We start from the raw sequence: 24,245 nt of genomic DNA, 5'->3' as shown, positions 1-24,245 counted from the left end.
GTTTGCTTGTTCCAACCTCGATATCTGGTGTGATCTCAAAGAACTGTGATGAAGCAGAAGACAATGCTGCTATGGCAGCCATTAGGTTTATGGAGGATGTATGTGGCAAGGAAATCAGGGATTATCACTACATCCATGTTAAAAGGCTGGAAAATAAGGTGACACACCTGGTAAGGTTGCTGGTTGCAGCAAACAAGACGATAAAGAAGGCACACAGAGGATGGTACTATGCCGTCAGATACATGAGCTCGTATTCTAACCAGATATAGAATACGATAGCTGCTCGGCGCCTAAGAGGGCAGGACAGCACCAAAAGGGCTATGAAAACGGCACTCGCAAGCATGGGAAAGTTGGCAAAAAAGGCTACGTTATATTGGCATGAAATCGAAGCAGCGCCTAGAGACCACGGATACTATCTGGTGAGCTTTGATCAGCGCATCATACCCAGCATGTTTACTGATCATTGCCTTTGCCCTTTTGATGTTCTTTTGAACAGAAAATACATATCCTATGGATTCCTGTTGTTATCGTCAAGTGTACTTTCTGTTGTTATCGTGAAGTGTGCTTTCTATGATTGTATACTGTTTGGTGATTTCCCGTTTTGTGCATGTGAACGATCTTTGTTTCCAACTGGTTCTTCGGTGATTCTTCCTGTTATATATGAATCTCCTTTAGTTTTTTATATGACTTCATTTCATTCTGTTTTAGCTTTAGCTTACTTAGAGTTATTGATTTTACAGTCGGCTCCTGGCATCGATAAATCATGCTTTGTTTAGCTTACAACAACTTGATATTAACCCTCTTGGCTCACATACACAAAGTGTAACATTTGTCTATACTTTGTGATGCAATAGCTTCATGGGTGGGTGTTTTGAGGTTTCTCAGGTTGCAACGTTAAGCGAGTACCAATATTTTTAGTTACATTCTGTCTGACATCTATTTATAGCTCCAGTTCATTCAGACGTTGTTAGTCCCATTTAGATACATGGTGGTAATATCATGCTTTCATTGCCCTTTTTATCATCCGAATAGCAATTGAGTTACTAATAACTTAACATTACACGTTTGATCAAAACATTCGGACAGGCACCTTGCGCCAAGGTGCGTTGCCGATCTAGTAAGTAAATATACTAGCAAATAAGAGCTACTCTTCGGCCTTCAATTCTTCGTCAGCCATTCAGAAGACTTCATTGTTTTCTCAACACTTTTAGGGTTTATAATCTTTCGGTTAAACGAAATCCCCAGAGACTTTCATATATGTACACCTAGTAAACACGTTACTCCCTCCACCATTTTGCCATTAATCATCAAAATCCACCGGGGCGCTACATGCACCTACACCGGACATTCTGTGTACCAGAAAAATATATTTCCAGACATACGCCACGCGACTGTGTGTGCTTATATGGATGTCCTTCTCCTTCTCTTGCCACATAGTTAGTCTTGTTTTTTCTCAGAATTTGGTTTTAGCTCCCAGGCTCCAGGCTTCAATACATAGAATTTAACAAAATGTAAGACAACCACCAATGGCGAGCAAGTCCAACTTCTTCAAATCATTTGACCTATGCATGAGAACATAACACATGGCAAAGATATACATACGTGAAGGCACATGAGCAATAAACCAAATTCAGAGTTGAACCTGCGAAATATCTGCACTTTTTGCCTAATTTATTGTTGAGTTTACCATCAGTTTGACTTCAATATATTGCCAGAGAAATCGCTGGTAAATTGATTAAGGAGCACCAGAAGAGGGGACATGAATCAGGTAGTGGTTGCCCCATACATGCGAAGAAACTGCGAGGATGTAGCAAGTCTCATTGACTCAAAGCGTCCTCATGCAGCTGCAAGGATTCCTCCCTCCCTCCCTCCCTCCTCAAACCTACAGACTTTCGCCCCACTTTAATCTCTCTAAGAACAGTATAAACCCGGAAAAAAAGTGGACAGTAAGTTCTATTTTTCTCTTTTCAAAATCTTGGGCACATGCAGTCATGTTACCGGAAGTTCCTTTGTAGATCGCCATTGAGCATCGCTCATGCAACAGGCCAAATGAAACAAGAATCCACGTCCACATCCGAAGAGGACACTGACGGGAAACAAATGAATGAATCAATCAATCACATACTTGAGTTGGGGTGTGGGAAAAGAAGACCAATAAGTCATTGTTGTTGTTGGGGTAGCCCATGAAGCTAAAGCACTTTGTCTCGGCGCAGCCATGTCCATCGCAAACGCAGGCGAGAGGATCGTCACGTTGTTGCCCGGGACCTATAGGATTTAGCTGTCAAACAACAGAATGTTCAAGGCGATACGAATGTGAGACAGATGATGGTGGGCATTATATATAAGGAAACGGATGAAGATTAAGAGGCAAGTAACGCATCTGCACTTACCACCTACGGTTACGGGAGGAAGACCGTCGAGCTTCATCCCATTAGGCCCAAGTAATATCGGACGTCCAAAAATGTCACTGGAGCAGCGGCCCGGCACAGTTAGCGCTTCTTAATAGTAACGTACGCATGATTCAGAGCTAATCTGGCGGCTAAAAATCCAAAATAACGATTGAATGGCCGAGAACACTGCTGACCTGAGAGGGCTGAAAAAGTGCTCAGTTATAATGTATTTATTAAATGACGATGAAGATCTCTTGCCGGGCGCGCGCTCCCGGTACAACATTAGCCACTCAGCCCGCAGATGGGATATAAAAACAAATCACTCCTCACCGTGGCAACCGCCTGCGTCGCCACGTCCGTGGCAGGTGTTTGCTTGGCAGCCGAACACGTCTGCGAGGGCGTTATCGTCCAAACTTAGCCACCAGCGCATCCCTTGGTATTAGTAGAGTATACTGGTATAGTACTGCTCGTGTCCCTCGTGATTGCCCGGCATCAATGGCCCCCACATGGTTCACTTCATGGCACACGCAATAAACAGCAGTCCTCTCGCGAAGATGCCTGGCTCAAATCAAATCAAATGCAATAGACATCTCGCTCGTGTGTATATAAAGGTCGGCGCTGGCCTTCAAGTTCTCCCATCCATTGCCATCCATCTCTACTCTCTAGTGTGAGCAGCAATGGGGTTCATTCACAAGGGTGGGGTTTGGTGGTTCCTCCTGCTCGCCGGGGTGCTGCTGGCTGCGGCGGCGGCAGCAGGCGCGGAGCAGGACGATGGGGCGGTAGCCACTGCTGTCCCGGAGGTGGAGGAGGCGGATGAGGCCCGTCTGCGCGTCGATGATCCGGAGGAGAACGACTCGTGCGACCTCAAGTGCCAACACCACCAAGTTCCGGCGAGGAAAAAGCAGTGCGTGGACGAGTGCCACAGCCGGGAGCATCACCACCCCAGCAGAGCGTCTTGCGAGAACAAGTGTAGCCACTGGCAAGACCCGACGAGGAAGGACCAGTGCGTGCAACAGTGCATGCGCCGCGGCCTCAGCCTCGCTGTGGGCGGCGGCAACGACGTCGACGAGCACCGCCACGCCCAAGAGGAGGAGGTCGCCGGGCGTCCGTGCGACAGGGAGTGCCAACTGTCTTGCCAAAGGAAGTGTCAGGGCTGGAAATATCGGACCAAGCACCAACAGTGCGTGCGACAGTGCGTTCGCGGCAGCAACATCGTCGACGACGAGCACCTCCGCGGCTGGGAAGCGGTGGCCGGCGCCATCATCGAGGCGGTGTGAGTGTCATGTCACGCACCTAATAATAATAATAATAATGTAAGGGTATATGTCTTGCTAGGCAAAGGCGCGAGAATAAAAGACCAATAGCGTGCGGTAGCTGCATGCTTGGCGTCGTTGGCGATGCTCTCCTAGGACTAGGAGAGAGCTGCATGGAACTCTGTTCCTTTTCCTTGTAGCGGTTCCGGCTGTTCTGTGGCCGTTAATTGCAATCTTATCGATTTTCCTTCCTTTGTAATATGGATTTATCTTAGTAAAGTACCCCTCTGTCGTCCCACTCAACACCTTTCAAGCTACCACATGAATGCATTGACCTCACGACACATGTCACCCTCCGTTCATGTTTTATATTAAGTGTCGCTAACTTTATACTAAATCAACGCTTAATATGAAACGGAGGTAGTAGTGTGTTTGAACCCTGTCTTTCGTAATGAAAATCGAACTTGACCAAACTCCTTGGTATGCTTGCTCCTTGGTCGCTCCCGCGGGCGGTCAGGGGCATCGAGGCGAGGCAGCGCAAGAGGGGCTTGGGTCCACGCGCGTCGGCATCTCACAGGCCTCCCGTCCGGGACGTGGGAACTGATCTCGGGCAAGGACGCATGGTGCGCCGGGAGTGCAGGCGTGTAGGATGCATGGGTGGAGCGGAGGTCCGCGCGGTGGCTCTGGCTCCTGGCATGCTAGGTGCTTGTCTGCTGGAGCGTGGTGTGCCAGTGGATTGGGCATGCAAGATTGCGGGGGCGGCCTGGTGTGGCCTTGCAGGGAGGCGCTGCATGCGTGTTGTTGGTGCTAAATTCGGCATATCTTGAGGTAGGGGTCCTAAGTTAGGCGTCTTCACACGATGGTAACATGGCGAACAAGTGACATAGAGATTTTACCCAAGTTTAGCCTCCCTCGAAGAGATAATACCCTACATGCTGTTTTTGACTATAATTGATATGGGGTGTAGTATAGAGTACATGTATCTACCACAAGATTGTAATACCACATGATCTGTTGACTAGCCTAGCCTCGGTTTATATAATGCACCGGAGGCCTAAGATTTAGAAGGGTTATCGTCTTGTACAAATTTCCTTGTATACGTCATGGGCTACCCGAAGAAGCCCATTAATGAACCGCCATGGGGGTCCTCGGCCCAACCCACCTGGTCGGGCAACGATGTGGTGAGTACCCCTTAGTCTAGGAGAACAACAGTAGCCCCCTAAACCGGTCTTCAAGCGATGACGCTCCTCGGTTCTTCCGAACTGTTCTTTGTCTTCGGTCGTCGATTTTGAAAGCTCGTTCAATAATTCTTCCCATTTCCGATCTTGAGGACTGCCGAGGTGTATCTGAAGAGTTCACAAGACATCAGGCATCTGAGGATATCACACGTCGGGCATCTGAGAAGCCCCTTTAGTTCTCAGACTATCAATACCTTGTTATTTTTACACCACACCTCGGGTTCGAAGTTTCTTCCATGCGGCGGTGTCCTCTTGCAGCTGAGCTTCAACGTTGTATTGCATTCCACAAAGCCCCCCATCTAGGCATAGAATACTTGTCAAAATCATCACATAAATTGGAATCATCGGTAGGCAGGAGCCGGTCTACTCGTCACAGACGTAATGCCTATGTACATGATCATGCCATGAATAACGACATAACTATGTGTTTTTCTACCAATTGCCTAACAGTAATTTGTCTACCCACCGTATGCCATCTTTATGAGAGATATGCCTCTAGTGAAAACTATATTCCCTGGGTCTATTTAATCATATTAGAAAAACCAAAAATACCTTTCTGCAACTTTTTATCTTTTATTTTACTTTGCAATTTATATATCACCTATTACCAGATTTGATCCTTGCAATTAACAAGTACAAGGGGATTGACAACACTCTTGCCCATGTTGGGTGCAAGTATTTGCTATTGTGTGTGTAGATACTATTGGTGGGTGTTGCGTGGTTCTCCTATTGGTTCGATAACACTGGTTCTCTGCTGAGGAAAATACTATCCGCTACTATATTGCTTCACGCTTCCTCTTCGGGGGAAATCCCAATGCATCACACAAGCAGCAAGGCTGCGACGACGATAGTGGTGCCTTCTTAGAGCATCTCCAGCCGTTCGGTCCCCCAGGGCACAGAAAAACCGCGGCCTGGGGGCGAGCCGGCGCTAGTTCGGCCCCTGGGGCCGGCCTAGCTCCCAGTCACGCCCCTAGCTGCCGCCCCCCAGCCACGGAAAAATTTAAACATAGTCGTTCCCGCGCCCAAAATAGATGCCACAATCCGGTGATCAAGCGGCCTAGATCGGCGGTCGGATGAAATGTTCGGCGTACAAAAAAGCAGGAAAGGACGGAAGCGCGCATCATGCGGCAAGGTCGGCCTCTGGCGTCGCTGGAGTCGGCGTGCGCGGGCTTGACGGGGCCTCTGTGCTTGGCGGCGTGGCTTATGTGCTGCGGGCAGTCTCGGCGGCATCAGCGGTCGGGCTTGGCGGCGGCGGCGGCGTGTGCATGGGCGGCGTCGCCGAGGGAAGCTGGTCCAGGATGAGGCCAACATGCGCCCTGTACCACGCCTTGACCGCCTCGTCGGTGCTTTGGAGCATGTCCGCCCCGCCCAGCAGGAAAGCCAGGTCAGTGTTCCTCTTCTTCGCGGTGACGTTGGTCCGGAGTAGGTCGAGCTTGACGGCGCTGGTCGACATCAACGCCGACCAACGCGCCTCGGTCTTCTCTTCACGAAGGGCGGCCTGGACCTGTGCGTCGGTGAGGCAGTGCTAGATGGACTCCTGCACGCGAGATGTGGCCGCGTCGGCGTGTTTCCTCTTCTTGGCACCTTTGTTGCCGTCCGGCCGCCCATCTGACGCGCCCGGAGACGGCGCGTCAGGCGTGTAGGTCTCCTTGGCCTTCTCGATGGTGCGCCGGACTTCCGACCACTTGTCGCACTTGTCGATGCGCTTGTAGACGTGGAGGTACTTGAACTCGGCGTTGCTGTTGCCCCGCCGATACAAGCCGAACACGCGCAACAACTGCACAGGAACGAACAAACAGTTGGCTTGTGAACGGCTAAAAGAGGCCTAGTACGTACGTACCTGTCGCCGGGGGTACGTAAGGGTGTACGCAAGTCCTAGTACGTACGTACCTGTCGCCGGGGGTACGTGCACGCTTCCATACGCCCGCGTATATGTCTTGCTAGGCAAAGGCGCGAGAATAAAAGACCAATAGCGTGCGGTAGCTGCATGCTTGGCGTCGTTGGCGATGCTCTCCTAGGACTAGGAGAGAGCTGCATGGAACTCTGTTCCTTTTCCTTCTTAGCAGGTTGGTCTGCTAGCTCTTATAGCGGTTCCGGCTATGTTTACACCAAAAAAGCAAGAACTGCATGCGTATGTTTACGCGTATGTGTGCATGCATGTGTTGCACCAAGAAATGAAAATCTACGTATCTTTCCCGTTACACCGCTTTGTCTAAGTAAGCTCTTTTACATGATTTCTATTTTGGGGGGAAAGCTCTTTTACATGATAGCTAAGTTCGCTAACGTAAGTATGCTTGGCGAAAGTAGCAACACGTCTAACAACAGCTAAGATCGCATCTTCTCTACTGTACACCAGACTCTACTGTACTTAGTTGTACATGGCAAGAATACATAATGACCTTGATAATAGCTATTGCTAATTTAGAAACGTTTTCTTAATCATGCATGAGTCAACATTGAAGTTCTAGACTATGTAGGGCACAACATTTTAAGAACCAACATGTGCTTAGATGGTTAGGAGAGTGGTTGTACCCAGCCCATCAAAGATCAAAAGCCCAGGTTGGCACATGTGTGTCTCACACTACGGGAAAATATGTCTTTGCCGAGAGTTTGGGTGTTTGCCGAGTGTCTTTTATCGAGCACTAGGCAAACAAGCCCTTTGTAGAGTGCCTGGAGGAACATCTTCAAGAAGGAATCACTCTTTTGAAAGGGAACATCTAAGAGTTGAAGGCAAAGCAATTGCTTCTTTATCGTTTGCCTTAAAAAAAATTCTACACTCAAGATACACCATAAAATGTTCTATGTCAAAATTTGACATTTTCGGGGTCCGTTTGCTACATTCAGTCCATGTAGTGCATATCTAGGCATTCAGTATAATTAAAATTTGAACTGGAAGTTCATAAGAAGAGATAGAAAATTCTAGTGCGTGAAAAGGTTGGCAAAATTGGGTTGAAAAATCCTATTTGTGTTCTTGAGTATATATTCAAGCCTTATCCAAGAAAATAAAAGGAATCACAAACATCAAGGTGCCAAGACTTGACCACGAACATGGAGCTTATTGTATTTTTAAATGTAGAAAATGGAACGAAGCCTGGAAAACATGAAACTTGACATGGTGTAATTATATTATCCCTATAGGTTGTGGTAAAAATTGGAAAAGGCTTCACAAAATTTGGAACATACACTCCTTAGAAAACCAAACCATCTCTAAGGAAGAATCGTGATTTTGAGAAGAAATGTGTCTGGTTTGAAAGCGGAGTGCTGGTTACTTTATCGTTTGACGTTGAAACTTTTTCTGGCTCAACATACATCATCAAATGTTCCATGCCAGAATTTGGCATTTTTTCCTGCTCCATTTGCTATATTTAATCCATTAAGCGCACTTAAATATATTTAATACATTAAACACATTTATAATCCCTTTTCTTGCTGGTATTTTCCTGGGTTGAAGGAGTTGTATCCGGGGTGCCAAGTGTGGAGCCCCTGTTAGAAAAAATAGCAATGAAAAAAAAAAGAAATAAGAAAAGGGAAAATGTTTGCCGGGTGTCGTGCTATTTACACCTGCCAATGATTATTTGTCGAGTGTCCTCTGTTTACACTTGCCAAAGATGTTGTGTTTTGATTGGTGAACACAAGGTTCTCACGGATCACGCCTCATGGTCGTCTCTCTCTCTCTACCCCGCTTCCCATCTTGCACATTGCCGCCACCCCTCTCTCGCCTCCCATATCTCTCTTTCGTGTTCCTCACCTGTTTCGCATCGCCGTGTTGAGCGTCTAGCTAGCCTAAGGATGCATGTGGCAGCTAGCTTGCTACAGATTGATCTAGGGAATAGCTTGCTATGGATTGATCTAGAGACTAGTTTGCTAAGGATCCATCTGGCAGCTAGCTAGCCTAAAGATGCATCACGCTGGCATGGGTCACGTGTCTCCACCCATTGCAAGGATCAAGACGTCGACTAGGGGGTGGGGTGAATAGGAGATTACGAATTTTAGCTTAACTTCCAAAATTGGAGGTTGGTGCGGACCAAGTAAGCTCTCTAGAAATGCAGTCCACAGTTAGAACAATCTATATGGTAAGCAAGAAAGGAGGTATGCAAGAAAAAAATTAATTAGCAAGCAAAAACACACACAAAGCAACTAAAGGTGTGGGAACCAATAAACTACCAGTGAGTCGAGGACGTAGGTTTTATCTAGAAGTTCACACTCTTTGGGGAGTTCTAGTACCCTTTGGATAGGTGGGGAAGCCAAAGTTGCGGAGCACCAAGTGGCTCACCTTATTCTCCCTTTGAGCCACCGCCAATAGATGAGCCTCAAATCACTCGAGTTGGTCTTGAAGGCAACCACCCAAACCTACGTCCTCCAAGCGGGGCACCAGTCCGGGTGGTGCGAGGCACACAGAGCGGTTCCCTTGCGGGTGGTTGGACCTGAGCAGCGGCACGACGTTGTAGGTATCGGGTGGGAGTACATCAGCGGCAGCCTGGTGGAGACCAAGAAGACGACGAGCGGCGAGCATGCCGGCCACGGAGGCGAGCTCGACGCACTGAAGCAGTCATCTCCACCCAAACTGTTATGAAGTGAAGTGCACGGTCAATCCAGAGAAATGCATGGTATGGGTGAAAACCACTCCAAATCAAGTCTGAAACCACCTTATGGGAGAATTGATCTGGTTTTACAGATTTGAGGGGCCGATTGATCCAGTATTAGAGTTGAGGGGGAAATTGGTCCATTGCAGAGGATTTCGGGGGGAAAATGATACTTTCCTCTAGAAGGATTAAGATGGCCTAGTGGATAGAGCATCCTGCTTCGGTCCTGGAGATCCAAGTTTGAAAAAAAATATTGAAGATTTCTCAAAATTAAAATAGTTACTACATGTACCCAAGGAGACACTTAATGAGAAATATCTCGGCATGCCATCGGATGTGGGCTCGTCACGGAATGGGGCCTTTAAATATCTCAAGGACCGTTTGTGGAACAAGATCCAAGGGTGGATAGAGAAAACCATGTCCACGGCAGGTAAAGAAGTGTTGGTCAAGTCTGTTGCGCAGGTTATCCCAGTTTTTTCAATGTCTTGCTTCAAATTGCCGCGGGGGCTATGTGAACACTTGAACATGCTAGTCCGCAAGTTTTGGTGGGGGAGTAGAGATGGCAAGCGAAAGCCAAACTGGGTATCCTGGAAGGATATGACGCAACCCAAAGATATGGGAGGATTAGGGTTTAAGGACTTCAAGCTTTTTAACCTAGCCTTGCTTGCTAGGCAGGCATGGCGGATTCTGCAAAATCCAGACGCTCTGAGCTCCCGAATCTTGAAAGGAGTTTACTTCCCAAATAGAACAATACTAGAAGCCAACATCGGCAGCCACCCGAGCCAAATCTGGAGGGCAATAGTCGAAGGAAGAGATATATTGAAACAAGGTCTAATTAGAAGGATTGGAAATGGTGCAAGCACTAATATTTAGAATGATAATTGGATCCCAGGAGATGAATTCCTGAGACCTTATGGAAGCAGAGTTGCAAACCCCCCAGAAAATGTTTCTGAATTAATAGACGCTACGGTGGCGTGCTGGAATATTAACGGATCAGAGAAGTTCTTTTGCCCATAGATATACCTCATGTTCTTAGCATCCCGCTATGCACTATGAATCTTCCAGACTGCTGGTGCTGGAATTTTGAAAAGAATGGCGCCTTCTCAGAACGTTCCGCGTATAAGATGTTAATAGCAACAAAGCAAAGAAGAGAAGCATGGCTCTAAGGGACAGCAGGAGCTTCGAATATGCAGCAAGAAAAGAGTTCGTGGAAGTCCATATGGCATGTCAGCGTCCCAGGGAAAATAAGGATGTTCCTATGGCGACTTGCGAGGCACTCATTACCCACGGAGGATGTCAGGGAACATAGAAACATGGCGACTTCAAGTTCGTGCGGATTGTGTGGTGCACATGATTCTTGGAGGCACTCTCTTCTGGACTGCTCTATGTCCAGCTGCGTCTGGGCACTGGCGGATGAGGAGTTAGCGGACCAGTTGATGGAATCAAGCGAGCTGAGCGCTAAACAGTGGTTGTTTTCATTAATACGATCATTATCGCATGAGGCTTTTGTGAAACTGGTGGTAACACTGTGGGCAACATGGATAGCGGGGAGAAAGGCAATTCATGAAGGCATTTTCTAGAGCCCCCACGCGACCCACGCATTCATTAATCGCTATCTAGTTGAGCTCGAGATAGTCAAAGAGCAATAACATGCAACACCGAGAGCAGCAGCACCCAGGACAGCAGCAACAGGCAGTGTAAGGCCAATGGCACCGCCGACAGGATTCGTCAAAATCCATGTCGACGCGGGGGTATCTAAACGCTATGGAAGAGGGGCGGCGGTGGCTGTCTGTCGCGATGAACGGGGAAATTACCTGGGAAGCTCAGCATTGGTGATTGAAGGGATGCAGGACATAGCGATTCTTGAATGCATGGCATGTAGAGAAGCCTTATCACTTGCAGAGCAATCATGTCTTCTCAAAATAACATGGCCAAACAAAGTTATCCCTACAAAATCATATAGTCTGGCTATGCTCCATCTTCCCCACACAAAGTATTTAAATCATGCACAACCCCGATGACAAGCCAAGCAATTGTTTCATACTTTAACATTTTCAAAACTTTTTCAATCTTCACGCAATACATGAGTGTGAGCCATGGATATAGCACTATATGTGGAATAGAATGGTGGTTGTGGAGAACACAAAAGGAGGGAAGATAGTCTCACATCAACTAGGCGTATCAACGGGCTATGGAGATGCCCATCAATAGATATCAATGTGAGTGAGTAGGGATTGCCATGCAACGGATGCACTAGAGCTATAAGTATATGAAAGCTCAACAAAAGAACAAAGTGGGTGTGCATCCAACTCGCTTGCTCATGAAGACCTAGGGCATTTTGAGGAACCCCATCATTGGAATATACAAGCCAAGTTCTATAATGAAAAATTCCCACTAGTAAATGAAAATGACAAAATGAGAGACTCTCTATCATGAAGATCCTGGTGCTACTTTGAAGCACAAGTGTGGGTCCCACGTGATGAAAAAATAATAGTGGCTATGGTAAAAAAAATCAACATATTTTAGTTCCATACATTTATATCAAACTTGTTTTCTAGATTTTTTTTCCAGATTTACAACAATAAATGAAGAAGAAATTCATGTGAGAGCCGGTCGTCGGGTTTTACTGAGAGCAGGGAGCATGATCCACGTGACGCGAGGTATCCACCTTCGAATCTAGTAGGAAAGTTGGGATCTGATGGAGAGGGATGATCAATCCGTGGGAGGTCAAGAGTGACCAATAAAGTGAGGCCACTTGGCATCGTTGGATGGATAACTAGCGCCAAACCCAACCCACCTCGCCGCTTCCATCTTTTGGCACCGAGATATTGGACCGCTCCCGCGCTTTCATGAATATTTGGTTCAATCAAGCGAAAGTGTGGGAATTCTCCCACCCTCTCTGAAAGATTTGGTTCAAAAGATGAATGTGAAAAAGTATCCAACACAACCAACCAACCAACCAAAAACAATCTCTTTGGCCCAAATCCAAACCCAATCCGCCGCTTCCTTCTCTTCTATCTTCCTCCTCGCCTCATCTCCTCTCGATTCAATCCGCCGCCGACCTCCTCTCCCCACCCCACCGGCGACCTCCCGCCTCCGCCACCGCCCTGCACCGCGCCGCTGGCGCCCCCAACCTTCTCCTCTCCCCCCTCTCTTCTTTCTCGGAGGGAAGCCCTAGATCCACAGGCCGCGGCAACCACCGCTACCGCGTCCTCCTCCTTCCACCCCTCCTAGCCACCCACCGGATCCAACCTCCACGGCTCTCCGTCTCTCGCTCCCCGCGCCCGAAACCCTAGTCTGTGGCCATGGCGACCGAGCTCGGGATCCCTCTCCTTCAAGACCTCGACAAGGGACGGGTATGCAGCTTCTCTCTCTCTCTCTCTCTCTCTCTCTGATGTCTCATCTTCTCTAAGAAGGCACGCAACAGAGTATAGTGCACAGGTGCGGCGGCGCAAGGCTGCGACCCCCGAGGACGTGGATGTGCAGGAGCACACGCGGGTGCAGCAAGGCGCACACGAGGGAGCAGCAAGGCGAAGCGGTGACCACGCCAAACAACACCGCGTTCATGGTAATCTTCTCGCTCCACTTCCTGTACCCTGTTCACGGCTTCCTGCAAACCATATATTTCCTGTGGTAACCAACTGGTGCAGAGATTTATAGAGATGGCTAATCTCGTTGGTTAGTTGGTGGCAGTAAAAAGACTGGACCTTTCCTCATCGTTTAGACAATCGACATGACCTGTAGATATATATGCGTGCTATTTCGTAATTTTGTTTCATTTGCCAAATAAGTCAGGTGCAAGTCAGCGAGGCTGCAAGGCTGTGGCCCGCGAGACCGAGCGCCCCGATGTGCAAGAGTACTGCAGCGCGCATGATCTGGAGCACGACGGCACGGAGAGGTGCAACAAGGCGAGGGGGCAACCATGCCAAACAACAGCCAGCGTTCAGGTAATGTTCTCGTCCTTTCTGTAGGTGGATGTGCACCATGTGCGGGTCTTCCTGTAGGTGGATGTGCACCATGTGCTGGTCTTCCTGTTGGTGGATGAGCAGTATGTATTTCCTAGCTAGAGTTGTAGTGGTAACCAACTGGATCATCGACTTATAAAGATAGGTAATTTCATTGGTGGCAGTTATAAAACGGACCTTTCAACATCGTTTGGACAAATGACATGACCTGTAGATATATGCATGTTAATCAGTATTTTTGTTTCATTTATCAAATAAGTCAGATTTCATTTTCAAGCTTATTCAAGAGGACAGTGAATGACTAAGATTCATTTGGACAGCAGGTCTATCTTATTCCCCCAAAGAAGAAGATAGTAGAAAACTCAAGTTAGATTGGCAGTGAGCTCTAGATGGGTCCGTATGCTCATCTCTCTAGTCCTGTACAAGACACCGCAGATGGGGATTGCTCTTGTAGTCCATTCCCACCTGGCCACTATGAGATACCTTTCTCCTCTCTTAGCTGCACTATCTGCTTGCGCTTGGTTTGATTCCATTCGATTTGCTCATCTCCCCTTTCCCTGATGTTGTGCGGTTTTCTTCCTCATGCAGGTCAGGTAGGAGGAGACAGACTGACCTGTGGTGCGCGCGCCGCACCAGCGAGTCCATCTCCTACTTCAACTGTGATGGTGAGTCTCTCTTGTGGTCCTCCCTCTCTTTTCTCTCCATCCGAGAGCAAAAATGCATTTGAGTTTTCAGTCTGCTCTGCTGTATGTGTGTGAGTAAGAGAGACGGAGGGAGACGCAGAGCTACGAAATGTTCCCTGCTGTTTGTAACTTCTAAGGATGTTAGCCTTTCTTTGTCTTCTGTGGATGTCATGAATCAACAAAGTTTTACTTCTATATCTAGAGATTCATGGTTGTGCTAGTAGTAAGTAGTTCAGTCTGTGTGATATAATGTTAAGGAGTAGGCATTTTGTAGATGAACTCCGTTTTTTTGCGCGCTGTGGCTGGATGTAAACATATGGCATTGTGAATATGTACTGTACGTGCCTATTTCAGAGGGCGAAGCCGGTCATCATTGACCTTGGCAAATCCGTGCTGCAGTTTTTGTGTGTGTGTGTATGAAGAGAGAGAGAGAGAGAGAGAGAGGTCTGCTATGTATGTGCTTTAATTTACGCCATCGAGTTGAATCGTGTAATTTCTGATGCTTTATATGAACAACCGTTGTTTGTCTTCTATCTTTACTAAACCTGCCAAAGTTATCTGCTTACACTGGTTATTCGTGGATCTAAAAGTTTTCCTTTGATGAAATGGAATTCGTTGTGACGGAATAGAATGCATTGACTAGCATATAAAATATTTAAAGGAATTCATTTACGTGATAGTGTTCGTAATGTGCCTGGAAATTTTATCCTTTGAAGAAGCAAGTTGCATCCTGCCTTGTGCTCATGCCCAACTGTTTATTACATGGAAGAGAAAGATAAGATGCCTACCTGATAGTCTTCCTAGAGTAAAATTGCCATTTCCTGCTTGTCGCATTGTTAGCAAGTTCTGCAAGCCTCAGATGATAAGACGACTTTCATCAGTGCTTGTGACCACATAGGTGGATTTAGTTCAACCTCCAAGTTATAGTTTCTTCAGGAAAACATTCTTTGTTGGTTTTCTTGCGTAGGATAGTTCTTGCTTACTCATTGTGATCTCAAGGGGTTCCATAGTTCAATCTGGAATCAGCCCTGAATATGTCAATGCAACATGCTTTAGCTTTAGTTAAGCCCTTTTAGTGTTGAATATATTGGTGGGAGTTTTCATATCTTTATTACAATTTCGTAGAAGCAAAATAGTTCTCGACTAGAGCAATTTCCAGCACTTTGGCCACACCTAAATTTATATGCCACGGAAGAAGAAAATGGTGGAATTCAAAGGACAACATGTCTACCTGATACAATCTTCCTAAAGTGATACTTTCATTTCCTTCTTGTGGTGTTGTTACGAAGTTCTGCAAGTCTGAGATGAGAAAACATACATGCTGAAGTTGTTATGATGTTCCTTCCAAAGATGTTTGCATAGTTTAGTAACTCTCGTTTACATCTAGGAGTAGCACTTTCAGTTTTTCTCCTTACGGTCCACTGCTTGGAGTATGTCTACTTGTTTGGTTCACTTTAAGTCTAGAATAAAAGCTTTAGGAAGAAAAGGCTGAAAGTATGACACTGGGACCAACCAACTAGTATGTTATGGACTCTTAAAAATGTTATATCTAACATATCAGTAACTTAACTGCTGCATTCTAAAAATTCTTCACTTTCAGCCATAAAGTTTTGGATTGATTACTATTTACTAGATCACTTTGTCACTGCAAGAATGATGAACTAGGATGATGTAAACTGTAACATGCTTTCCTTGGATTCAACTGACGATAAGCATCAAACTTGAATGCCTTTTTTGTATCTTTATTAAAAATTTGTTGAAGAAAAATACTTCTCGATTAGAGCAATTTCCAACACTTTGGCCAAACCTAACTTTATATGCCACGTCAGAAGAGAATGGTGGCATTCAAGGACAACATGTCTACCTGATACAATATTCCTAAAGTAAAACTTTGATTTCTTGCTTGTGGTATCATTCCTGCTGCTTACTATTTACTGGATCACTTTGTCACTTTCTCAATTGTTGAATTACATCATGGGCCAAGAAGGGCCTTGTTTAGGTGTTTGTAATCTCCATTTTGTTTGTGCTGGTGTTCCTGTTGTTGGTGGATGTGCAATATATATTTCCTAGCTAGAGTTGCAATGGTAACCAACTGAACCATAGATTTCTAGAGATAGGTAATTTCGTTGGTGGCAGTTAAAAGATGGACCTTTCCTCATTGTTTGGACAAATGGCATGACCTGTACGATATATGCATGTTAAACAGTAATTTTGTTTCATTTACCAAATAAGTCAGATTCATTCTTGAATCTTATTCAAGAGGACAGTGAATGATTAAGATTCATTTGCGCAGTAGGTCTATCTTTTTCCCCCCAAAAAGAAAGATATTATAAAAATCAAGTTAGATTGGCAGTGAGCTCTAGATGGGGCTGTGCGCTCTTCCATCCGGTGCCGTACAAGACACCACAGATGGGGATTGCTGTTGTAGTCCATTCCCACCTGGCCACTAAGAGGTACCTGTCTCTCTCTGAGTTGCACTGTCCGCTTGCGCTTGGTTTGATTCCATTCGATTTGCTCATCTCCCCTTTCCCTGATGTTGTGCGGTTTTCTTCCTCATGCAGGTCAGGTAGGATGAGACAGACTGACGTGTGGTGCACGCCCCGCACCAGCGAGTCCATCTCGTACTTCAACTGCAATGGTGAGTCTCACTTGCTGTCTTCCCTCTCTTTTCTCCTCTTTTAGCAAAAATGAATTTCAGGGTTGTGTTTGTGTGTGTGTGTGTGTGAGAGAGAGAGAGAGTTTCCTTGTGATTTTGATTCCAGTTAAATCTGCTATGTATGTGCTTTAATTTACGTCGACGAACATCTGAGGCTGGAGATGAACAACCTTTGATTTTCAACTGTCTTTACCAACCCTGCCTAACATATGTGCTTTCATTGCTTATTTGTGGATCTAAAAGTTTTCCTTTGATTAAATGGCGTTAGTTGTAACGGAATAAAATGTTATTCAGCTTTAAGTACATAATAAAGGAATAAATTTACCTGATAGTGTTTGTAATGTGCATGAAAAGTTTATCCTCTGAAGAAGCAAGTTGCATCCTGCCCTATCCACATGCCCAATTGTTTATTGTATGGAAGAAAATGATAAGATGCCTACCCGGTAGTGTTCCTAGAGTAAAATTTTCATTGCCTGCTTGTGGTACTGTAAGCAAGTGCTGGAAGTCTCAAATGATAAGACAACTTCGTTAGTGTTTGTTACAACACAAGTGGATTTGCTTAATCTTCCATTTATGGTTTCTTGAAGTGAACATTCCTTGTCTGTTTTCTTGTGCATGAAAATTCTTTGCTTATTCATTTTGAACTCAAGGGTTTCTCAGTTTAGTCTGGAATTCAACCCTGGATATGCCAGTGCAATATGCCTTAGCGTTAATCGAGGGCCTTCTTGTATTGAATATATCGGTGGAAGTTTTGTATTTTTATTGATTTCTGTAGAAGCAAAATACTTATTGATTAAAGAAATTTCCAGCTCTTTGGCTACTCCCATGTCCCAACTTTGTGCTTGGAGTATGTCTACTTGTTTAAATGGTTTGCTTTAAGTCTTGAATAAAAGCTTTAGGAAAAAAAGGCTGAAAGTGGGACACTGGGACCAACCAGCTAGTCTGTTACGGATTCTTCAAATGTTATACTGTGTGTCTATATAGTGTGCTAACTAATAATTCTTCACTTTTAGCCAATAGCGTATTGAATTGATTACTATTTATTGGATCACCTTTTCACTTTCTCACTCCTGAAATTGTCACTGCAAGAATGATGAACTATGATGATGTATACTGTAACATGCTTTCCCTGGATTCACCTGACGATAAGCATCAAACTTGAATGCCCTTTGTGTGATATACATTATACATTTGTACGCAATCCTAGAGTTAGAATCTGAAACATATAACACCTAGTTTTTTATGTACTAGGGACAACAATTTCTGCAGTTTTCTGAAACATAGCATGTGTTGCCTAAATTTGATTTCCTATGTCCTGGCTTACGCAGATCAGCTTAACTAGCCTACATGGTTATCCACGAGAGGCGCGTAGTAGCCAGACGGAGGCGGAGATGGCGAACGCTAGTCGCACCGGGTCGCCGACCGCTCCCCTGCTGCTCTTCCCCGACATGCGGCTCGGCTCTCCCTTCGCCTCTGGTGGACAGAACCAACTCCAGTGTAGGTAAGCTCATTTTCGTTCCTCTCTACCCTGCTCCCTGTAATGCCCTCCTATGTTAAGGAAGAACGAGTCGTTCTTGCTCATCTTCAGAACCTTACAGGGGTCTGTGCCGAATGCTTCTTCCAGAACAATGAAACCCATGTCCACACCTAACTTTATATGCCACTGAAGAAGATAATGATGGCATTCAAAGGACAACATGTCTACCTAATACAATATTCTTAAAGTTAAAATTTCATTTCCTGCTTGTGGTATCGTTAGGAAGTTCTACGAGTCTCAAATGAGAAAACATCCATGCTGAATTTGTTTTGATGTTCCTTTCAAAGATGTTTGCCTGGTTTAATAACCCTCATTTATGTCTAGTTGGAGTAGCACTTTCAGTTTTTCTCCTTGGGGTTCAAGTGCTTGGAGTATGTTGACTTGTTTAAATGGTTTGCTGCAAGTCTTGAATAAAAGCTTTAGGAAGAAAAGGCTGAAAGCGGGACACTGGGGCCAACACAACTAGTCTTCCATGAACTCCTAAAAATCTTATCCTGTGTGTCCACTTTGTACTAGCATATAAGTGACTTAACTGCTGCATACTAAAAATTCTTCACTTTCAGGCATTCGGTTTTGAATTGATTACTACTTACTGGATCACTTTATCACTTTCTCAACTGCTGAAATTGTCACTGCAAGAATGATGAACTATGATGATGTAAACTGTAACATGATTTCCTTGGATTCAACTGACAATAAGCATCAAACTTGAGTGCCCTTTTTATGATACATTATACATTTGTATGCAATCCTTGAGTTAGAATCTGAAACATATACCACCTTTTTTGTTGTGTGCTAAGGATAACCATTTGTGCAGTTTTTCATGAAACACTGCATGTGTTCTTGGCTAACTCTCATTTTCTATGTCCTGGCTTACATAGATCAACTTAATTAGCCAACTTGGTTTCTCGCACCAACTAGGGCACCTGCAATCACCAAGGTCCTAAAGCCATATGTTCTGAAGATGCACTTCTAAAGCAACTTTGCGGCCATGCCAAACACCAGTTTTGTCATTATGTCAGCGACGGGGCTATGCGCTCTTTCGTCCGGTGTCGTACAAGACACCGCAGATGGGGACTGCTGTCTTCGTCCATTCCCACCTGGCCTCTGAGGTAGGTACCTTTCTCTCTCTCCGAGCTGCACTACCCCCTTGCCCAGCTGTATCTTTCATTAAGCCCATGATAGTGGAACACGAAATGTTGCTGGTCTTTTTTACCGATATATACACTTTCCTAGACAGTTGCTCCATAGATTTAGCAATCTAGTAGAACTGAACTTCCATTTATGTGATCTATTAGATGGTTCAGTTATGTGATGATGAACTAGGCTTTACTCTGGTGGTCTCAACTTGGTTAAGTTGGTCCGATTCGTGATGTCTAGGATCGGCTGTAGAGGATGACCGGCTATGAAAATTCGACATTAAAGTAATAAAGAGAAGAAAATGAACTGCCATAGTAAACTAACGTAGTATACTATGAATATTTGATGTTATTATACATTCCAGTAGGATTCTGTCTTTATGTGCTTATTTCAACTATAATATAGAGCTATCAAATATTTCTACACACCATAAAAAGAACCTTAGCCTCTTGGGGCTTGAATTAGATGTAGAGGTCCAGGTCTAGCTAAGCCTTTTGGGACTGACAAGGCATGTTTCTTTTGAGGCTTGCTCATTTTTATTTTTCTCAGTTTAGGACCAGGGGTTATTTTTCAGTAGAATACCATGAATGCCGGTTTCTATTGATTTAATGTGAATTGGCCAAGTACTATTTTTTCCACTTGTTATGATCAGGTTTTACAAAATTTGGAGTTTATACAATTCATTAGGTTGTCTGTACTAAATTACCACCGTGAAGATTTGTTTTTTGTGTTGTCCTTGTGTAGGATTTGGTACAACATGATCACCTATGCAGAGGAGAAGAGGTTCATTATGCCAGGCAAGGTGCATGGTGGTAGGCTCAGTCTTCGGCCTCGTCATCTTCCATTGGCCCCGCTGTAGAGCCACATAGGCGGCGATGTTGGGCATCGCCTAGAAGACAACCATGGTGAGCTCCCCCAGCACCTCTCCTTTCTCTGCTCCTCGACTCCCGCTGCTCTGACCTTGTGGTCATCGAGCCACGGCTTTCGTTGCTCTTGGTTCACAGCCATCATGATGCCATGTCAAATGGATAAGTTGCGATGATATTGACCTGTTGTTTAGTGCATTGTTCTCTCTCTCTGTGTGTGTGTGTGTGTGTGTGATAAACTTTTCTTCTTTATCGCCTGCTTTATTGGTGAACATCACCTTTGATGAGCATGGGCGTGTGGATGGAGACTAAAACAAGATGGCGAGCAGCAACACGCCTGACTTCATCAACCTGTGTTCTTCCTAGTCTCTGATCCGATGGCTTATGCGACCACCTCACCATGTCCAAATATAAGTCATTGTTGCATGGAAGGTGAGCTATGGCTGCTTCTATGCTTTAGACTTGTTCCAGGGATCAGAAGTTTGAATCTGTGACTTTGCTTGTGCATGTTCTGTTATTGTTGGATTAAGCATGACTTTCTGCTGTTATATCCTTGATCTCTAGGGCTTGTGTATCTTGATCATTACTCACAGTTTACAAGGAGTAAATATCTGTTCTGTTTAGGGTACGCATGATGCCTTTACTTCTGTTTAAGGTCAAATTGTTGTTAGAGTGAGATTTTAATTAGACGAGCCACTCCTCTAGACTGTTTACACGAATTTGATGGTTATGAACCAAAAAGATGGTTCTCGATGATTTGATTGCTCACTTGGCTGTTACATGTATTTATAGAATGAAGACCATGACACCACACTTGGTTTGAGCTCTTGATCTTTAGAGTTTGATGATGAATTCTGGTACTGGAACTTGTTGTTTTGTCTAGACGATATTTGATTTATAGGGGTTGTTTGGATCGCACCCCCGATCCGCTTGGCCAAATATTTGGCGTTGACCGCTGTAAGGGCATATTTTATCCCTCAGGTGTTTTGGTGATTGATGACAATGCATTTGCGGACTAATCGTGTGCCTTGAGTTTTTCAGATACTTCATCTCTAGGCATGAGACGATTCGGTGCCCCTCGAAGACTATTGAAATCGGCGTTGTTCTACGTTTCTCTTTGGTGGATTTGAGTCGTAGGAGAGCTGTACTATTAAGAGGGGGTCCGCGTTGGAAAGGTTTGGGTGGAATCAACACGTACACTTGTTCCTCCTTTCCCTGCATTTTGGAGCTTCCCTTTGTTATCTTGGTTGTGCGGAAATCTGATGACTACTGCTGTACTTGCGGTAGTACCGCAAGTACACGCGGTAGTACCGCTGTGTGTCACGGTAGTACCGCTCATCTGGAGCGGTAGTACCGCGGCTCCCAAGCCTTGTGCCGCTCCGATGCGGTAGTAGGGGCGGATGTAATTTTTTACATCCACGCCCTCCATGGTAGTACCGCTCGTCCAGCGCGGTAGTACCGTGGCCCTCCTATCTAGTACCGCAGTGTCGCGGTAGTAGGCGCGGATGTAATTTTTTACATCCGCGCCCGCACGGTAGTACTGCCCCCTTGTCAGGCTAGTTCCGGCCTGTGCTGTTGTGGCGGTAGTACTATGGTCAGCCACGGTAGTACCGCACAGCTTCGCGGTAGTAGCGCGCCCTTGGAGCGGTAGTACCGTGTGTCGTGGGCTGAACATGTGGATAACGGTTGGATTCTTTCCACGACTATATAAGGGGTGTCTTCTACCTCTAGTTGACTACCTCTTCCACCTCTAAGCTCCATTGTGCCGCTCCGGTGCGGTAGTAGGGGCGGATGTAATTTTCACTTGATCTCTCTCCCTAGCCAATCAAACTTGTTGATTTGCTCGGGATTGGGTGACAAGTGCCCGATCTACACTTCCACCACAGGATATTTGATTCCCCCCACTTATCCCTAGCGGATCTTGTTACTCTTGGGTGTTGAGCACCCTAGACGGTTGAGGTCACCTCGAAACCATACTCCATTGTGGTGAAGCTTTGCGGTATTGTTGGGAGCCTCCAAGTGTTGTGGAGATTGCCCCAATCTTGTTTGTAAAGGTCCGGTTGCTGCCTTCAAGGGCTCCAATAGTGGAATCACAACATCTCGCATTGTGTGAGGGCGTGAGGAGATTACGGTGGCCCTAGTGGCTTCTTGGGGAGCATTGTGCCTCCACACCGCTCTAACGGAGACGTACTTCCCCTTAAAAGGAAGGAACTTCGGTAACACATCCTCGTCTCCACCGGCTCCACTCTTGGTTATCTTGTCCCTTTACTTTTGCAAACTTAATTGTGCTATATCCATTGCTTGCTTGTGTGCTTATTGTCTTTGCATCATATAGGTTGTCCACATAGTTGCACATCTAGACAACCTATTTCATTGCAAGGTTTAAATTGTTAAAGAAAAGTCTAAAAAGTGTTAGTTGCCTATTCACCCCTCCCTCTCGTCAACCATATCGATCCTTTCAATTGGTATGAGAGCCTCGTCTCTTTATTAAGGACTTTGCCGTCCGAAGAGTATGGTTGACAACAACGACGGTCCGGAGGAGCACTCCGGTGTGAATCCCGTCTCGTCTTCGGCCGAAGGGGGAACCTCGGTCTCTCGTGAGGAATTTAATGTGGCTTTAGACACATTGAAAACCTCCATGACGGCCGAGGTTAAAAGCATGTTTTCTGAATTCCTAGAGGGACTCAAACTATCTACCTCGCCAATGAAAGTCGGTGATCCCATTAATAAGGTGATGGATGCTAACCCCGACAAGGGGGAAGCTAATAGTGAAAAGAGTCCGTCTACTAGTGGTAGAAATGGCACCGGCATCTTTGCCAATGTGGAACCCCCGGTGTATAGAGGATCGATCCCCTCTACTCATTTGAATCATGCCGGTCCTCCTCCTAAATATGTGAAAAATGAAGATTTTGATGCTTCGCTCTATCTCTTCAAGCGTCACTTAAAACATGTGAACACTAACCTTTGGAGAATTATTGAAGAAGGTTTCTATCCTCATGATCCAAGCAACTTCACTCCTTGAGAAGAAGTGGACAATCAATTCAATGAAAGTGCTCTCTTCATCATCCAAGATGCAATCCTTCCCGAAGATCTCCCTCATCTTCGACCTCATGCCATGGCTAAAGAAGCATGGAAATGTGTCGAGCGTCTCTATCGAGGAAGTGCTAGCATTCAACGCTCCAACTATGAAGTGGTGCAAGATGAGGCCGATGAGTTTGCTATGAAATAGGATGAAGAACCTCGTGAGGATGAAGAACCTCGTGAGCTCTTTCGAAGAGTGACCAAACTCGCGGTCGCACTCCGAGATCATGGAAGCAAGGACACGGATGACAACTGGATCAAGCGCAAGTTCCTCAAGGCCATGATGCTCTACAACAAGTCCATGTCCTGCGTCATTCGCCAAAGACCGGACTTCCACTCCATGACCTCTAGTGAAGTGTTGGATGAGTTTGTTGCAATGAGCATCTTGGACAAGACCGCCGACAATGCGATGCTCCGTTCCCAAAGGGCAAAGAAGCCCAATCTTGCCTTGAAGGCCAAGGTTAGTGTGGAAGAAGAAGAAGAAGAGGAAGATGAGGAGAGCAACCCCGAGGACACGAAGTATGATTATCATGAGCACATGGCTCTTGCCTCAAGACAGTTTTGGAGTAAGAAGACTACAAGACCCAACTTCAACAAGAACAACTCAAGTGGCCTCAAGGGGAAGCAACGAGTTAGAACTTGTTTCAACTGTGGCAATGTTAGCCATTTCGTTGCGGATTGTCCATACAAGAAGCGGGAAGACAATGGTGGCAAGTTCATTCGAAAAGACAAAGCCAAGTCCTCCCCCAACAAGAACAACTTCACCAGGAAGACTCCTCGCGGGTTGGTGGTTCAAGAAGAATACCGTGAGGATGACGATGATGATGAAGATGGTGAAACAATGGCCATGGCA

The 24,245-nt window shown here is 45.7% G+C and overlaps 1 protein-coding gene, 1 long non-coding RNA gene, 2 other non-coding genes and 2 pseudogenes across 5 annotated transcripts; all 6 read left to right on the top strand.

The window, feature by feature from the left end:
• The first annotated feature begins 2,917 nt into the window (after window positions 1-2,917).
• Window positions 2,918-7,017, top strand: LOC123094300 (antimicrobial peptides-like). Of its 2 annotated transcripts, XR_006445792.1 has the most exons (2): window positions 2,918-3,725; window positions 6,826-7,017. XR_006445792.1 is itself a non-coding variant. In XM_044516340.1 (1 exon), the coding sequence occupies exon 1, from the start codon at window positions 3,068-3,070 to the stop codon at window positions 3,665-3,667; it is 600 nt and encodes a 199-aa protein (XP_044372275.1). In that variant the 5' UTR covers window positions 2,919-3,067; the 3' UTR covers window positions 3,668-3,894. The 2 variants fall into 2 exon arrangements, 1 of the variants encoding a protein (XP_044372275.1); XM_044516340.1 differs by lacking the exon at window positions 6,826-7,017 and having other exon boundaries at window positions 2,919-3,894.
• Window positions 7,018-14,875: 7,858 nt separating this feature from the next.
• Window positions 14,876-14,987, top strand: LOC123095403 (uncharacterized; annotated as a pseudogene).
• Window positions 14,988-15,314: 327 nt separating this feature from the next.
• On the top strand, window positions 15,315-15,432 carry LOC123095391 (small nucleolar RNA snoR104). Its single transcript, XR_006446245.1, has one exon. It is a non-coding gene; the product is annotated as a small nucleolar RNA snoR104 (small nucleolar RNA).
• Window positions 15,433-16,464: 1,032 nt separating this feature from the next.
• LOC123094299 (uncharacterized) lies at window positions 16,465-21,030 on the top strand. Its single transcript, XR_006445791.1, has 5 exons — window positions 16,465-16,565; window positions 16,674-16,750; window positions 18,097-18,269; window positions 19,187-19,417; window positions 20,190-21,030. It is a non-coding gene; the product is annotated as an uncharacterized lncRNA (long non-coding RNA).
• LOC123095407 (uncharacterized) lies at window positions 17,184-17,295 on the top strand (annotated as a pseudogene).
• On the top strand, window positions 18,444-18,562 carry LOC123095384 (small nucleolar RNA snoR104). The gene has a single exon (XR_006446239.1). It is a non-coding gene; the product is annotated as a small nucleolar RNA snoR104 (small nucleolar RNA).
• Window positions 21,031-24,245: the final 3,215 nt, after the last annotated feature.

Source organism: Triticum aestivum, chromosome 4B (genome assembly GCF_018294505.1).
Source record: "Triticum aestivum cultivar Chinese Spring chromosome 4B, IWGSC CS RefSeq v2.1, whole genome shotgun sequence".
Classification (NCBI taxonomy): Eukaryota; Viridiplantae; Streptophyta; class Magnoliopsida; order Poales; family Poaceae; genus Triticum; species Triticum aestivum.
Note: the sequence above shows the minus strand (reverse complement) of the source record. Positions and strands in the feature narration are given on the sequence as shown.